The sequence below is a fragment of the Ursus arctos genome, unplaced genomic scaffold (assembly GCF_023065955.2).
Source record: "Ursus arctos isolate Adak ecotype North America unplaced genomic scaffold, UrsArc2.0 scaffold_8, whole genome shotgun sequence".
NCBI classification, from domain to species: domain Eukaryota; kingdom Metazoa; phylum Chordata; class Mammalia; order Carnivora; family Ursidae; genus Ursus; species Ursus arctos.
Genome location: NW_026623100.1, coordinates 7,974,688 through 7,992,518, shown reverse-complemented (window position 1 = coordinate 7,992,518; position 17,831 = coordinate 7,974,688). Strand labels below are relative to the sequence as shown.

Below are 17,831 nucleotides of genomic sequence, written 5' to 3'. Positions count from 1 at the left end.
TTTAAACTTTAGTGAAACTAAATTCTAACACATGAAACTGGTCCTAACACATGAAATTTTAGTAATACTTACGTTTGACTTTACAAACAGAGGCATAACTTTTTATCTGTAGAATAAGGTCTGGGTTTTTTGTGGTGTTTTTGTTTTTTGTTTTTTTGGTTACTTGTGAAATGTGCTTCTCCTTTTAATTAACTGAATGACAACTTCATAAAATTGATTTTTGAGCAGAGACGGGGTGGAATTGTAGAGAACAAAGAGACAAAACAGCATTATCGCATTATCTGCTGGTCCCCTTAAAAAAGGAGTATACAAAGAATGTATACTTGTCTGCTGCATAGTTGCTGCTGAATAAATATTTGTTGAATGAATGAAAAAAATTTCCAATGGCTAAAAATTAGTTTGCGATACAAGAAGTCGATGTCAGTCTTGACCACCATGTGTTTCCTCATGTTTCCATCTGAGGAATTGACACAGGGGCGTATTGCCGGATCCTTTGTCTCAGTTTTCTTTCACAGTGGGAATAGATTGTCTTCTTTGGCCCCCATTTCCCAGCTGCCTTGTAAGATTCTCATGAAGGTAAATGAACACATGAAAATGCACATTGCTTATTGTGACATATTAATGAGTGCGTGTGCACCTGACATAACTTTATTGGGCAAGTGATAGAAGTACAAATAGTACTTGCACAGAATCAAATAGTCTGTTTTATTCTCTCATCTTTGCTCCTTCCTAGCACTACAGCGAACAAACAGTTAACATTTCTGGAGGGCTTCACTGCCGCTTACTGTGTCTAGGCACTGTATGAATGCCTTTACAAGCAGTGTCTGATTTAATCCTCACCACGACCCTATGACAATAAAATTATTGTCATTGCGGTCTTATAGATGGTTTAGAAACTTAAGCTGTTCATTCCCGTAAGACTGTGAATCTGTATTTATCTTTGATTTACGAAAACTTTCCAATGTCAATTTGAAATTGTATATTCCTCTTGTTGCTCTTGACCTCCTTATATTTTGCTGTGTTTAAATGGGGAACTCAGTGTATGCCCTAAGGTTCATAAGTGAATGTCTAGACTGCTTGACATAAAGATTGTCAGTCAGGTGATGGGACAGGACATTTGATATTTTGAGCGAGCCCTAGAAATTAAAAATGAGTAAAATAAGTGCCATACTGACGCCACCGTCTCCTCTCCCCAGCTCTCTGTGACATGCATCCAATGAGAGCACTGTTTCTCATTCCCAGAAACCCTCCTCCCAGGCTGAAGTCAAAAAAATGGTAAGCCGTGTATGCTTTGTTGTTGTTTTTGCTCTTTCCTTTTTACAAAAAACTGTTCCTTTTCAGTTTCACTCCAAGACAAAACTCAGTCATTCCAGTTCCCAAAGAACGTAAGAGCCAGTGCCCTGAAACACCAGTTAAAAAGTGTCTTTTTTAAAATGTTTTTTTCTTCATAAATTCTCTTTTAATTACAAATTAGTAACAAGTGACCATAGGACAAACTGTAACATGGTTAAAGAAAAAAGTTTCATTTTAATATTTAAGCCCACTTTTAAGTATAATACCTTTCTAAGCATTTTCACATTCAAAAGCAAAGCTGTACTGACTTTGCAGCTCCTCAAGTGAAATAGGATTCGAATGTTAATGGAGGCATTTACTGTAATTGTTGCAAAACATTGAAATTAGGTGCATCTTTTTTCATTCCAGAAATGAAAGGAATGGTCCTGTCTCTGGGCTGCCACCTTTCTCCCCGAAGCCCTCACATATTTGCTCAACAAAAGTCACTTACCAGTGAAGGGCGATGATGGTGACCTCCCTGGCAAAAACCTTAAGAATTGTGGTGTGTGGGAAAGTGTTGATTTGGTTTAGTTTTAAAAGTGTTGAGGGAAAGGGTAGTAGTAGTGCTTTGTTTTCACCTGAGAATTTTGCTCCCTTGTTTCCTCTTGAACTTTTTTCTGAGCGCTTTCCTCTCACGTCTGTCTCCACTCAGGCTGCTCCTGCATGTGGGCCCTCTCCCCTTCTGTCTGTTTCCCTGGGCACATCTGTCTATCTTAGTAGTGCCCACATGTCCTACCATGGTGGTTTTTTTCCCCTCCTGAAACTATTCTCACTGGTTTTCCAGTGAGTGTTGTCTCCTCTTGGCTTCTATTGTGAAATATGCAAAAGATCTCAATTTCAAGGCTTCTTCTCTTCTGGATTTGGTCTTTAAGCTCTTGCTGTCCTCTCTTTTGTTCTTGGTTTCTCATCTTCTGATGTCCTGTAGTTCTCTTTTTCCTGTCTATGGGCATTGTATGCACACATGTGTTTTTACTCTTGTTTCTTTTGCACTTCCCCTGTTCCTTACTGTCCCCACCTTTTGTTTGCTGGCAGGATTTTTCTCGTTCTTTTTATACTGTCTTTAACCACATTCAGCTCCAGCTAACCGAGCTTATCTAGTTCCACTTACCGGTTTTTAGAGAGTTCTCTAAGGCAGTACGGTTGCTGAGATTTTAGCCCCAATTGGTCTCTTGTATTGAAACTTGATAACTCTGGACATCTGTGGTGGCCAGCCCTAGAAACCAAATGTGTACAGTGGGCATCACCAAGGAGTAAGCTGTGGGGCTGGGGTAATACTATCCAACTAAACAAAATAGTGCTGTTTTTTTAAAAACGGAGTTTATGCTCTGTCTTCAGGGTGTCTTGCAATTCACAAGTCCTGTCAGCTGGCCCCACTCTGATTATTCTGTCCATCACTTACAGTTTGGGATTAACCGCTCTGTGTATAAAATACAGTGATGTAAAGAGACAGATGTAGATGACAAATTATTTCTGTGTTCTTACACGAAACTTCTCTAAACTTGATTAGATGCATTTTCATCCATTTACATCATTGCTATCATTCTAAAAGAATGAGATGATTGCAAACATAATGTTCTTCCTCCTTTCTGATTGCTGTCTTCCTGTCAACCAATATACATTTCTGTTGCTGGTTTTGGAGAAGTGATCTGCGAACTCTCTTCCAGCAGACCTTGACAGTTGACTTTAAAGAATATATTGTAGATCATTGATTCCCAGATGTTAATTTGTAGACATGGTAGGTGAGAATCCCTTTGGAATCTTTCAGTTTAGGGTTCTAGCCTCAAAGTGTTCCTGGTTTGTTAGGTCTGAGGAGTGACCCAGGTATTTGTATTTTTGATAAACTCAAGTGGTCTTTGTGGGCAGTGGAGTTTAGGGATCTCTGTGTCAGAACTTTAGGGTCCACTACAACATTCTCATTAACCATAAGATAAAGTCACAACTTCACTGAGTGACTTCGAAGGCCCTTCTCAGAGCTGACCCTGACCTATTTTTCTGTTCTTTTCCACTTTTCATACTAGCATCAGAAAACGATTCATTACTCTGTAGTACTTTTCTACCTTTGTTCATGTTGTTCCTTTCATTCTGGAATGGTGGCTTCTCTCTCCCATCTCTAGAATATCAACTATCCTACTTTTTCTTGATGTCTAACCTCCTGTAGCAGTTCTTTTCTTTCTTCCTGTGGAAGTTTGATTATATACCTGCTGTTGTGTGTATATAGATGTCCTCCACTTTATTTCCTATGTGTATTTCTTATAGAGCCTAGCATAAACAAATGTAAATTGTTAATATATAAATATTTGTTGAATTGAAAAAAATGGTAAGTTTGAATGGAAATACAAGACGTGGAAGTGATTCTTAAAAGCAGTGAAGTAATTGGAAAGAACTGATTTTCTAAATCACATTCTTAAAAGACTGAACAACTCATTCATTCAACAAAAATTTATTACATACCTCTTGTGGTCTGCCCATGCTCAGTGTTGGGCATTGCTGATAAATTGAAAAATAGGAACCAGCTCCTGACCTGTCCTCAGCAGAGGAGACAGAAACACAAACGTGATGTGAACAGTCTATTAAATGCAGACAACCCTAGGGGAAAGGCTCCTAACTTTGGGGATACGGGGGTGGAGTGTTGCCAGGAAATCCCTACCTAAAGAGACGATACCTTACCTGAGTCTCAAAAGATAGGATGGGTGAGTGTCTCGGCCAGGGCCCGGGATGGGGGTCATCATGAGCCAGACATGGAGAAACAGGCAAAAGTAGAAGTAGCTGGTAGGGTAAATGTAGGTGACAGAGTCCTTGCCCTCCTCAGAACTATTATGTATTTGTACCTCTGTACATTAAGCATAGAGAATTGATAGATAAATCAGTTGGAAACGGATTGAAATGCTGTATTAACAGGTTCAGGAGCCCCAGCATTCACTCTTTATCTCTGTGTCTGTCTTCGTCTTCCAGGTTCTGGACATCTGCTGTCTTCTGTCTGCCTTCATTTTCACAAAAGCCTCCCTTTACCCCCTTGCCTTCTCCACTTCTGTGATTGATTGATTAATAAGCAACATTACATTTAAACCCAGTTTGTTTAAATCTGACTTCCTTCAAAGCTCTCTGTTGGTGATTTGTTGTCAGTGATGTGGTATAACTATTAAACTGTGCATAAGTGATGCTTCTTATCCATGGTCCCGAGTTCCTAATACTCCTGTGCATTTGCAGAATGTTCACAGTGAATTCTGAAGCTCTTGTATGTTTTCAGACTAATAATTCATTCATATTTTGGAACCTTGCTCTTTGCAGTGGAAATTTGATGATCTTTTTTTTTTACTTCCTCTTATAGGTCAAAGAAATTTTTTAGTTTTATAGAAGGGTGCCTGGTGAAGAATTACATGCAGCGACCCTCCACAGAGCAGCTTTTGAAACACCCTTTTATAAGGGATCAGCCAAACGAAAGGCAAGTTAGAATCCAGCTTAAGGACCATATAGACCGGACCAGAAAGAAGAGAGGAGAGAAAGGTATTAACCCTTTTTTAATTTTCATCTTGAAAAAATAATATTTTAAGTTTTTGCCACTAGAAGAGATTACCCCTTTTCCATCCAGGAGTGTGTGCTCCCTTAGCAGGTGCTGGAGTAGCTTGTCTCTGCTCTGCAAGTCACTCATGAGCCTCGGGTCGAGCTGACCAGAGCTGCATGGTGTGTCGCCGGGCGGACACAAGACATACTGCACCGTGGCTGGTCAGCACAAACGGGGTGTTTCTCTCATTCCCCCTCAGGAGCTCTTTGTGCTGCTCTTTTTCCTTCATTATGGGCGTTTGTGTTCTGAATACATCACTCATGGTTTATTGAGCATCAGCTGTGAACATCAGCATCCGTGTGTTCACCCATTTCTCTCCTGCTCAAGGATGCTCTGGGTTTCTTGATGCTCTGCTCTGTGTAAGAGGTGTGGTCAGGCCTGACTACTTTTCTCTCGTTACGGCACAACATGAACATGCCCTTATGCCAGTTATTTAATGTTCCTTTCTGTTCCCAGTATCTTGGTTTTATATCTTTACGTGTTCTGTGTCCATCTGCCTGGAGTGCCCTCTGTTTCCCTCTGTCCAGCAAGGTACAGTCAGGCTTCGTCACCGTCTTCACAGCCCTCCCTGAGGCCTTTAGCTCACGGTGATCACAAAGAATTAAGAATTTATGCATTCTTACCATAACTTTACAGAACATTTGAATACCTGGCATCTTGATAATGAATTTTTCTTGACATTCAAACTTCAAGGCCAAAGAAGAAACTAAAAAGTGCAAGATCAAGGCGATAAAAGAGTTGTTCACAGTCTCTTTAGAGGTCTGTACCAAGCTTTTTACATGTTCATTTCAGTCTTCAGAGCTAAATCATCAGTGTTGCTCACAACAACTTTTTGGCCCTCTGATATATTCAGTTGTGAAAGTAATTAAGCTTTGTATGGTAAGCTGTGCACTTACAACAAGTGAACTAAAGTTTGAAAACAAAGCTTTTTCTTGGGAAAAGGTCATTTGTACATTGAATCATTTTCCCAGTATGCATTTTCTTAAGAGTAGCTCACAGACCTGGACATTTGCAGTGTTTACCAGGTGCTCAGGCCAGAGTCTCGTGCACATTTGTGGAACAGTGGAGCACTTCATCTTCATTTTTAGTTTTCAAGTCATAGTGGCCTTTTTCCCCGCTTTGCACTCATTTACCCTTCAAATACCCTCATCCTCTTGTCAATAAGGAGTAGTTTATAGTACAAAATTTTAAACATAACAGTACTATTTAAAGGAGTTCAAAGATTATTTAGGTTGGAATTTCCTTTGGAAGCTAGCCTATTTTAATGTTCTGTAAAAGTACATAGTTTTGATTGTCTAGCAATGAAAAGAACTAATGTCATATATAGACACTGATGAATTTGAAGATGTATTTATCTACAATTATATATGATATAGACTGAACCCCGTTTTAAGTTCTCAGACTTGTTTTTCTTACCAGGACACTGATTTTCAATTTCGGTGTCTCTGAAAAAAGTTGGAAATGTGTTTTGTGAATAGATTTGTTTTGAAAATCTCTTCAACCTTTCTAGTTTTGATTGCTCTCTGAAGTGCACAACGCTCCCTCAAAGTTAGGTACTGACATTAGGTACAGGGTCCAATAAAATGGACTGTTACTTTGGGGAAAACAGCATAAAACCTATTAAAGTGAAAACATGTTGCTCATGTTGAAACTTGTGCTTAATCTGGTGAAAGGAGAGCAACTTTACTCTCCTCCTTTTGCTGTATTGTTTCTGCATCAGTTTTCCCCTGGCTTCATCTTTGTAATTTTTGTGGGAACATTTGATTTTGTGTCTTTATGCTCCTAGTGCCTCCTGTGCTTTGCCTGTGGTCAGGCCTGCAGACCTTTCTTTCTGCTGCACTCTAAGTGGCTCCCTGGGCGCCAGCAATAACCAAATGACGACTCCTAGTTGCCTTAGTTTGGGCCGTTAAATCTCTTTCTTTTGCATTTTGGCATCAACGGGACTTTCTGAATTTGCTGACCCTTTGGGGCCACTTTTCTTGTGTGTCAAGAGCTTGAAAGCCCCTCTCACAGCCCTGTACCCCCTCCCCAGTGCATCCCATAAGGAGCTGTCTTGAATGCAGTGGAATCTGCTTCTCCACATGGAGTAAGGGTAGTCCAGGGAATGCCGCTGTTCACTGTGGGAATTGGGTGTCACACTCCTCCTTCCCCCAGATTCTCTGTACACATTATTTTCATAAAGGACATATTGTTCATTTTCTGCTGTAACGCTCTTGGAGATGCTTGCCTATACATCCATGTGTCATGATTTGTGATCTGTTGTGTTTATCTTGCCCTTTTCTTTCTAGATGAAACCGAATATGAGTACAGTGGGAGTGAGGAAGAAGAGGAGGAAGTGCCTGAACAGGAAGGAGAGCCGAGGTAATGATAAAGCTACTCACTGTTCAGCTTCCTGCTTTATGAAGGAATTGTTTCATGTCGATGCCAGGATTTCAAGAAATCTTCAAGTACCTTGAAAGTGCCTTAACATCGTCATTCTTCACCCTTTGAAAGATTCCTACAAACCTCTTATCCAGTGGTGCTTTACTGAGATTGTGGTTTCCTCTCCCCCCGTCATTTGGCAGTGTGTAGGGCTGTGTTTGGTTCTGGGGAGAGGGAGCCTGCTGCCAGCATTGCTGCTCCAGGAGGCCTGGTTGGTATGTGCCATGCAGTGAGTGTATAGAACACTCCTACTCATAAAGACCTGTCCTGCCCAGGGACCTGTCGGGCTTCCATTGAAAAACACTGCAGTCTTGCCCAAAATGTTGTTCTGTTTTGTTTTGCTCTTCCCACAAGTGTGGTTACCAGCAGTTCATTTCTTCTACTTGTGTATGGTCTGTCCTAATCCATCTTATAGTCTATGTTTTGGCTATCTGTGACTTCCTAAGGTACAGTGAAGCAGAAGGTTGAAGGTTTTGGTAGTATGAACCTTATAGTAACTAATTATTCAGGGAATAGGGGTTTTTAAAATTTTAATAATGGTCTTGCCTGGCAGTCCTTCATGCTTTCAGCTACACATAACTTGACTCATTGAACGAAGGGAGGCTGGAAGGGTATGTTGAAAAACCTGTGGAGACATATGTACAGGCAATGGGAGTTCGAAAACAGCATATGAAGAGATAAGAAAATGTATCGTTAAAACTCCATAATATGTTTTTCTTCTTACATAGGAGAATATTTGAATCCATTTGAGACTAAATATTTTGGAGTAATTTGAACTGATTTCATGAGCAATGTAGTTTTGGATAGCAACATGATACAAGGAAAGAGGCGGTTTAAGGAGATTGATTTGACATGTTATTCTGGGTATTGGAAGTGGAGCAGTGGCTCTCAGCAGGGAGACCAGCTAGCAGTGATGCTGTTTATCTGTGCCGTGGCTCATTCTTGGGACCCACTTGGGCTCAGCTGCTTATTCTGGAAACAGGCAGTGGGAGGGCATACATGATAAGACTTGGTGGGAAGTAAGGTGGTCGAAGAATAAGGAGGTTCCACTTCCACTCATGAAGTGGAAGAAGGGGATTTCCAACTTTCCTTTTTCAGAGTTTGAGTTGATGTGAGAATCCTAAGTAGAGATGTCTTATCAAGCAAACATCCATGATGGAGTTTGAAGATATTTGTGAAATGGATAAAAGATGTAATACTATTGAATTGTAGATACAGTTATTCCCCTGGGTTTCTTAGTTGAGCCTCAGAGTGGGAGGAACTCATTAAGAGGATGAATGAGAAATGGAATAGCACGCTGAGGCCCCAGTCTCACCTAGAGAGCAGAGTGATCTGTGCGTACCCCTGAACGCGCTGCCTCCTCCTCCAGCTCCATCGTCAACGTGCCTGGTGAGTCGACGCTTCGTCGGGATTTCTTGAGACTGCAGCAGGAGAACAAGGAACGTTCTGAGGCTCTTCGGAGACAGCAGTTACTGCAGGAGCAACAGCTCCGGGAGCAAGAAGAATATAAAAGGCAGCTGCTGGCAGAGAGGCAGAAACGGATTGAGCAACAGAAAGAACAGAGGCGGCGGCTAGAAGAGGTAGGAAAAGGGAAATGTCCAGTTGCTTTTCTCTTTCTTTAGTCACGTTGGTAGCCAGACACTCAAAGGAATGTTTTCTGTGGCCTTCTGACATAATACCTTTCCCCTGGCTTACCTGTTCAGGTAACTTCGGAGGGAAAGCTTACGCTTTTGGACTGGCAGGCCTTCACATTCCTTGTGGTCTTGGAAATGTTTTCCTTTCTTGTAAAAACTTAAGGACCTGTCCCACAGTTACTCATCATCATATTGTGCTTAGATGCAAAACAGCAGGGGCCCAGAGATAGCATCATACCAGTTCTGCAAAGGCTGTTTCTGTTTGTGGTTTAAGTTGGCGAGCTCAGGCTTGACCTGATTTCTTTTCTTCTCTTGGCCTCTGGGTCCAAGTTCATGTGTACATATTTTTCTGAAACTTCAGACTTTTTTACAGGAAAAAAAAATTTTTTTTTCTACGAATTTAGGAGGTTTTTTAAATAAATGCCTCAACTGTAGGTACATCCAGGAGTAAGGGATGAAAGGGGCACCTGGCTGGCTCAGTCAGTGGGGCTTGTAACTCTTAATCTCGGGTTGTGAGTTCCAGCCCCATGTTGGGTATAGAGATGACTTAAAAATAAAATCTTTAAGAAAAAGAGTAAGGGATGAGAAAAGAATTACATTGGGTATAATACACCTGCTGTTCAATAATCTAGTTGTTAATGTAGTGGGATTAGTTATATTCTGCAGTGGGGAAATACGTTTTGTACTACCTGCTCATTTAATTCATTAATACTATTAACATTGGTGCTGTGGTTACCCACAGCTTTTTCATTTGTAATTGATAGAAATGTCATTTCTCTTTCACTTGGGGCTCAAATGAAACCTTTTGATTTTTTTTCCTTTTATTATATATTTCACAGCTCCAAATTTCTCATTCATTGTAGTTTCTTTTTCTCTTAATTCATACACCTTGATTCATATTTCTTACAGCAGAAAAAGAACCCAAAAAAACAAGAAAGCCCTGTATTGATACTAAACAGTGGAGTTTAACGTAAATAACAACACATGGTATATTACCCAGTTTCAGGTTTGGGGGAATCTTTGTTTTGTGTGTTTTGTAGTCTGAATCTGAAAACTTTATATTTTGTTCCTAGTTTAGAAAACTAGTGCCTTTCTGACTAAGGAGACTGGAAATATTCAGCCCAGGCTTATGAAAGAAAACATAGGATGTGTGTAACTCTTTTTGCAGTTTATTTGCAAACTCTTTTGTAATATTTTTAAGACTCTTCTCAGTGCTCTTTGAACGTAACAGAAACCCAGAGTGGTCCAGGGTTTGTTGAAGTTGCATGGTGACCATTTGGACTTTGTATGTGAGAATGCTGGAGTGTTGAGGCTCTAGCTATTTCTAGTACTTTAAGCAGTATTCTCCACTGTCCATTTAAACCCTGGACTGTACTTTCCCTAAGGAAACGATACAGGTTAGTTTGGTGGTTTATAACTTCAGCTCCGAGCTCATTGGTAACACATGTCACGGAAATTGCTTTTCAAATGGTAGTGAGACAAGTGTCCACTATCCAGGGTCTGTAGGGAGGAGGATTGCAAAGTGAAGGCCAGCACTGACTAGAGGAGAGAGACTGAAGTTTGACAGCCATTTTGTTTTATTAGTTAAAACAAAGACTAGAGGATTGGGGATGTCTAAATGAGAACTTTGCCCTTTACTTGCTTCAATTAGCCCTTTAATTTCAACTTCTCAGTAAAAGTTCAAACTCAGAGTCACCTCTTGGTACCTCTTAATCAAGAAAGGTGGAGCTGGGTATGAAACAGGGAACATTTGCATGAACAGAATCCACTAATTTGGATTCTTGGTGATCTAACTCCTTTTTACTAGACTGGGGTAATTAAGCGTTATCTACACTCTAGGTCCCAGAAGGTAATCTGGGAATATTTAAACCATAAATGGTTTTTAGCTCTTTATTGGCATGAAGCTTCAATCAGAACTGTTTGGGGAATTGGGATTCCTTTTGTTATTATCGAAGTAGATAGAGATGGTCAGCCTCAGTCATAAGATAAATGACAATTAAAACTGAAAGGAGGGGCGCTTGGGTGGCTTGGTCCATTAAGCGTCCAACTCTTGATCTCAGCTCAGGTCTTGATCCTCAGGGTCATGAGTTCAAGCCCCACCTTGGGCTCCACGCCAGGCTTAGAGTCTACTTTAAAACAAGCAATCAAGCAAACAACCCCCCCCCCCCCAAATGAAAGATAACAAATATTTGTCAGTGCCTGACAAAAAGAAATGACCCAAAAGTCGAGGTTGTGGGGAAACTGAGTACGGATTTTCCTTTCTTTTCAACTGCCACAAAATTAGGCTCATTGGGGCTAAGGACTCCTGCCGTCCTGAGCCCTCTTTGCAGGTGAGTGCTTTTGCCCCTCATAGGTCCTTCATCTTTAAGAAATCCGTATGTGTATATTCCCCTCTTCCTTTGCTCCTTGAGATGTGCTGCTGCTAGGATCCCTCTCCTTTATCTTTCTCTACTTCCCCCTCCTTGGCTCCTGTGTGAACTGGAGGTCTTAGAAGTCCTCACAGATATTTTCAAGGCTGTCTCTCAGTTTTGCTGGAAATGAGGTTTCTGTTTCTGTTTTCCATTTTCCTTGTTGTTTTTGGATGGTCCCAGGTTGAAAGGGGGAGAATGCTGAGCTCAGGCAGCCAAGTTCACACTGGCAGCTTCAGCCCAGTCCTTTCCTGGACCTCACAGCTCCTCAAGTGGTTGAGTCTGCTCCCCAGTCTTTCTCAGCAAGACCCACTCAGGGTGTCCTCCGCTTACTGAAGTATTGCATCCAGATTCAGAACCCCATGTGGTAGTGACCCCCTGGTCATTAACAAAAATGTTAATATGACTGTATTACCTTTTATATTTAGATTCATCATCACACCTCTGCCTCAAATAGAATGTTGCCTCTAGCTAATTTTTTTTTCCCCATAAAAATTGTTCACAAGCCAGCTTTTTCTCCCATTCCATCCTTTCCCTTTTGGGGGGGATACAAATGAAGAATATTTAATTGTATTGTTATCTTATTCTAATAGTTTGTGCTCTTGTTCCATTGAGTCTTGATTTGATACCTGTTAACTATTTCTCCCTGCTCCCATGACATCTACATATTTGATTAGGATGTTTTCTCATTCTTTGTCTATTTTTAATACAAATATTAAGAGCAGTAGTCTAAGTTAAGATTACTGTGTTAGTTGGTATACTTTGGATATGTTTTTGAACCTGTTACATATTTAAATAAGTTTCCTGTCTCGTTTATACTTCTTCATTTTGACCTCATGGAAACTTACCAGATTATTAGTAAAAGCAAGATATGTTTGTCTGAGGTTTGGTTTGCTACTTTAGTAAACTTCAAAAAAAGACAATTTCTTAGGGAAGATTTGTTTTGAGCAAGCCTTTGGTGCCATCATAATAACAGCACATTCTGGTTGGGTTATTTTATAAATGATCTTTTTGGTATATATAGGAGTCAATATCAAACTTTTCGTTTAAGCTTAGAATTTATCCTTTCCTTTAAAAGAAAAAAAAAACCCAATTCCCTATCCTTCCCAGTCTTACCCTTTGGGAAGATGACCATGGTGCCTGTGCTCTGTAGACTGTTTTAGTCCTGGAGTTGCAGTTGTCACTTTGTGATTTTGGTTGCCTCAGGTCGGGGGTCAGTGTTAGTGTCAGCCCCAGCAGTTTCTTTGCTTTTTATTCCACCAAGAGGACACATGGTTATATTCATTTCTAGCATTTCTACAAATTCCAAAGTGACCAAAATTTGAGAGAGGTGGGTGAAGTGGAAGAAATTAAAAACAAAGGAAAGCAAGAGAAAAATTAATTTTCTGTGTGAAATGAGATCTGTACTGAAGTTAAATTGTAACAATAGGGAAACATGAAAGTTTCTAAGAAAAAATTAATAAACTGCCCCATGTATTTGTTGGCTCTGAGATCTTGGAAGGAAGGCATATTGGACTCCTTCACCCCAGCAGGGTCTCTGTATCGTAAAGAAAGAAGAACCATTTCCTCACCCTTCTTTGCCCACACAAAAGCACTGGTGTGGCAGATCGTGACTGTGTCACATCAAGAGTACATATTAGCACAGGGTTACCTTTTTTTACAGCTGCACCTGTGATACGTGCATCGGGGTGTGCAAGTGCCAAATAGCCCAGGCCTTGCTTTCTGTCAAGTTGGGCAGCTTGTTTTTGTTGTTGTTGTTGTCGTTGTTTTTCCAGGGGGTAGCTGTCTAGTCTTTCAGAACTCCATATAAGATCTCAGGTGTTCTTTTGACATCCTAGTATAGTGTTTGGTTATATTTACAGTTAAATTTTATAAGAGTTAGCTTTATTCAACAGATGTTACTTGTTGCCCGAAGATGGGGAAGAATTGTCTTTGGGGAGAATCAAATACTTTTTCTACTAAGGCTTCATCAGAACTTGTAAGAATAAACGTCAACGATTGGTGGCCTATCTGTGCAGTAAGTAACATGACCTCAGAAGTGCTTGGGGGTAGTGAATGTGAAGAAGAGACTGTTTATTAAAGTCGGTTAGTTTCTACTAAAGCCAGTAAGTCCAGTGGAGTGTGTTTGAATGGACCTCACTATTATCAGTGTGACCTATTTAGAAAAGTTTTTAGAATTGTGAGATGAAAGCATTACTTTTAAATACCAAACAAGAAGGGGAACCTAATTAAAGCATAGCTGGAAAAGTACATACTTACTTAGGCATGCTTGGGAAAATTTAAGGAATAGGAAATCTCCTTACAATTTGAGAGATTTGGAAATCACTTTATAGCATCGTGCAGTTTTTCAGTTTGTTTGATTTTGTTTTCAAAGAGTGATTTAAGAAAATAATGATGACATCAGTTTGCAAATGCTTCACAGGATTATATCATGTTAATCATTCTTAGTGGGGAAAGCCTGAAAAGGCATGTCTGTTAGAGTCTCCTAGGTTTTGTTATTTGAAATCACAGGCAAAAGGTTAATCCAGTATGAATTGATGTTACTTAGTTGATGGTTGACGGCATATGTGTTTTATTTTTGGCTACCTTCTTTTGAGGTTCTCTTGCAAGAGGCCAACTTTTCACATTAATTATCTATTAAGATATATTTACTAAGGGCTTTCTTTTAGTTTTAATTATCCCTCCTCCCTTAAATTGAGAACCTGTTCTGAGTGAGGTGGTTTTTATGGTTGATAGTTTAAAACCTTGCTCTTGGTCCAGTTTACAGTTTCAAATGTTAAAGCATAATGTGGAAGAGGAATCAGTAATTGCTTGGTTTTTTCACTTTAGCCTCAGTCTTGTCAACCAGTTGGTTTGCAAACCAGAACTTGCTTAGTGGACTATTCCTAGGAAACTTAGCACTTCCCACATTGTCTTGTGGTTTTTTAGAAGTATATGGTTTATGTCACCTACGAGACTTCAAGAAGAGGGACTGTGTCTAGTTTATCTTTGTATACTGATTATGGTGCTTAATATTTCTCAAATGGATGAATCGGTCATTTGTAGTCCTAGATGCATCTCTGGAAAGAAGGGACTTGTTCATGAAATTTATGCCCATTCTTAAATGGACCTTTAGGCTTGAGGTCTCTAATTTGAATTCCAGAGACACCTTAAAGTACTTTAAAGGACCTTATAGAATATCCTGAGGCATAAAGGGTATGTTGTATGAAGTATGAGACACTGTCCAAATGTAATTATTATTGTTTAAGCCTTTATGTACTTAACAAGTGGTCTCAAAAAGATGGCCTTAGGATTTGATTGGATCTTGTTAGAACCTAGAGATAAGAATGGATTCTTTAGTCTTTTATTACTCTAAATGATAAACGGCATCCAAGATAGCAGTTTTTGTCTTGGATGCCGTATGTTCGATGTGAGTGTTAGATTCAACTCAAAAAAGTATTATGTTATCTACGACAGAGTGAAAAAGATGAGCAAAATATGATTCCTGCTCTCAAGGAGTTTATGGTCTTTTTTTGTGTGTTGATCTAGTTACCAAGAGTATGGTACTTACATGGGAAACAGAAGAAAAAGCCTCTTGGAGGTTTTCATTTGACAGTTGAAAGCATCAGTTGTAGTCTGTTCTTATTTGTAAGATGTTTACTTACTGTTATTTTATGGTGTGCATTTTGAATTAAGCTTCTAATAATTTTTAATTGTGTTAATTAAATTAAATAATTACATAATGGCAATTATATTGACTTTTGAAAACAGTTGAACAAAAACAACATGATGCTTATCTCACTTCCATTGAGAAATCCTGGTAAAGTGACTGAACAAACAAAAATGGTATAAACAACAAGGACAACGAGGATAAGAAAGGAAACCAAACTGTGGAAATTAGTGCATGAAAGAGTGAAGACTGTAAGAAGGCTAATACTGCAAATTCTGGAAGAGAGTCAAAAATGAGAGGCAAAGGGTGAGGCTGAAAGCCCGTACATGTGGACAGTTAGGTGCTCCCACCCCAAGCAGCCAGGCTGCTGTGTTTTTCTCCTCAGCTGGAGCAGATGCAGACTTCTTAGAAAAAGTGAACAGCAGAGCCTCAGAACATCAAGAGCTCCGGCACGACCGAGTATGTGAAGAGAGGGGTACTTGCAGGCACACTCACCTTAGCCGCATAGTGCTGGCAGCCACACTGACCAGAGATGCCACCTTCTTTTCCTACACCTGCTGCTCAGCCCCAGCAGGGGATTGGAGGGGGGGTGTGCTTAGAATATTGCAGAGATTCCTAGCCCAAGGCCATAAGGCCCCAATGAAATGACCGTACTGCCTCACATCACCTTGCTCTAAAGCTTCATAGTTACCAGGTGCTCTCCACAGCCCTTACAGGTGGCTTTTTACTATCTTACATGTGAGTGGGCAGCCAAGATTGTGGGCACTGAGAAAAATCTTTAACACGAAAGACTCCAAGACAAATGGAAGAAGGACCTTGAAGGAAGTAGACAGTGTAGGGAACAGACTAAATATCTCACACATATGCACATGCACAGAATCTTAATATCCTGAGAGTGAGAAGAACATATAATATTCATGAAATAAGAATGTTCAGAAAATAAGAATTTTTGAAAAGTTTTTTATAAATTAAAATTCCCGAAAGGATGCGAGTTGGTACAGCCACTCTGGAAAACAGTGTGGAGGTCCCTTAAAAAGTTAAAATTTGAGCTACCCTATGATCCAGCCATTGCACTACTGGGTGTTTACCCCAAAGATACAGATGTAGTAAAGAGAAGGGCCATATGCACCCCAATGTTCATAGCAGCAATGTCCACAATAGCTAAATCGTGGAAGGAGCCGAGAGGCCCTTCAACAGATGACTGGATTAAGAAGTTGTGGTCCATATATACAATGGAATATTACTCAGCTATCAGAAAGAACGAGTTCTCAACATTTGCTGCAACATGGACGGCACTGGAGGAGATAATGCTAAGTGAAATAAGTCAAGCAGAGAAAGACAATTATCATATGATTTCTCTCATATGGAACATAAGAACTAGGAAGACCAGTAGGGGAAGAAAGGGATAAAGAAAGGGGGGTAACCAGAAGGGGGAATGAAGCATGAGAGACTATGGACTATGAGAAACAAACTGAGGGCCTCAGAGGGGAGGGGGGTGGGGGAATGGGATAGGCCGTGATGGGTAGTAAGGAGGGCACGTATTGCATGGTGCACTGGGTGTTATACACAACTAATGAATCATCGAGCCTTACATCGGAAACCGGGATGTACTGTATGGTGACTAATATAATATAATAAAAAATCATTAATAAAAAAATAAAATAAAACAAAATTCCCAAAAGGTATGGGGGTGTGTGTGTTTGTGTGTGTATATGCGTTGAGGGAGGGAGTTAAGTTTATGGGGAACAGAGGTGAAACAGAATCAGTCCAGGGGCTTTAACTTCCGTTTAATTAAATGGTCCAGGAAATAATTACTATAGGGAGAACAAGGAATGTAATTCAAGGAAAATTTCCAGAACTAAGAAATAGAAGTTCTGGACTGAAAGATGTACTGAGTACCCAGCACAATGAACAAAAAAAGACCCATACAAATGCACGTACATTGTCTTGACATTAAGAATGTCTGGGGTGAAAAGAGGATCCTGAAAGCCACGGTGGGGGAAGCAGGTAGAGGGATGTGCATGGGTCTTATGCTAAGTATCAGGAATCTGAATGGTCTGAGATTCTCCAGGAGCACTGTCAGAAACTGGAAAATAACATAGCCACACTTGTGGAAATCTGAGAGAAAATTACTTCCCTCAGCCAAAATTATATGTACATTGTGAGGGTAAAAATTCTGTGGCCTGGCCTGCAAGGTCCCTACAGCCTTTTGCCTTGTCTTCACTCCTCCTCAGGAGGCTACTGGAGGATATGTTCCGGCAAATGAGGAAGAAGGTGACAAGGGCTCTAGGAAACGGGATCCTGTATAGGAGAGTGTTGAGAAGGGCTCCTAGTAAGTTGATGGACAAGTACAGGATGCCTGAAGAGCAAGCAGTGTTGGTTGGCATAGGGGAAGGGAGGGCTGTGAGAGTCAGTCTCTGAGACTGTGGAAAGAATACCTGATTGACTTTGACCATATTGGGAGGAGGTCTGGTTGTATAGGAGACGTTACAGATGATTTTGTGATGGACCCACAGAAAGCCGGTGAAACAGACGACAGCAATGACAAAAATAAGGCAATTAATAGCTCCCCAGAAAACTCAAGTTTGCCTTGAATATGGTTTTCATTTAACCAGAAATTGTTATAGGACTAGATTGGGAGCATAGGATGGTGCTGTATGATGGATATTCTTTGGGAAAAATCAATAGATGGTGTCTAAAGTGGAAAGAAAATTTTAATAGCTCTTATAAACGTTATTTAAAAATCAGGTTGTAGGGGCGCCTGGGTGGCTTAGTTGTTAAGTTTCTGCCTTCGGCTCAGGACATGATCCTGGCGTTCTGGGATC

At 40.3% G+C, this 17,831-nt stretch overlaps 1 protein-coding gene across 50 annotated transcripts in view; it reads left to right on the top strand.

The window, feature by feature from the left end:
• MAP4K4 (mitogen-activated protein kinase kinase kinase kinase 4) overlaps positions 1–17,831 on the top strand; it is a 188,889-nt gene that overhangs the window by 122,160 nt on the left and 48,898 nt on the right. For all 50 annotated transcript variants that reach the window (XM_057309046.1, XM_057309051.1, XM_057309044.1 and 47 more), the window contains exons 9-12: positions 1,197–1,275; positions 4,661–4,836; positions 7,183–7,255; positions 8,685–8,895. In XM_057309046.1, the coding sequence (XP_057165029.1) occupies positions 1,197–1,275; positions 4,661–4,836; positions 7,183–7,255; positions 8,685–8,895 (539 nt within the window). The remainder of the gene's footprint in view (positions 1–1,196; positions 1,276–4,660; positions 4,837–7,182; positions 7,256–8,684; positions 8,896–17,831) is intronic.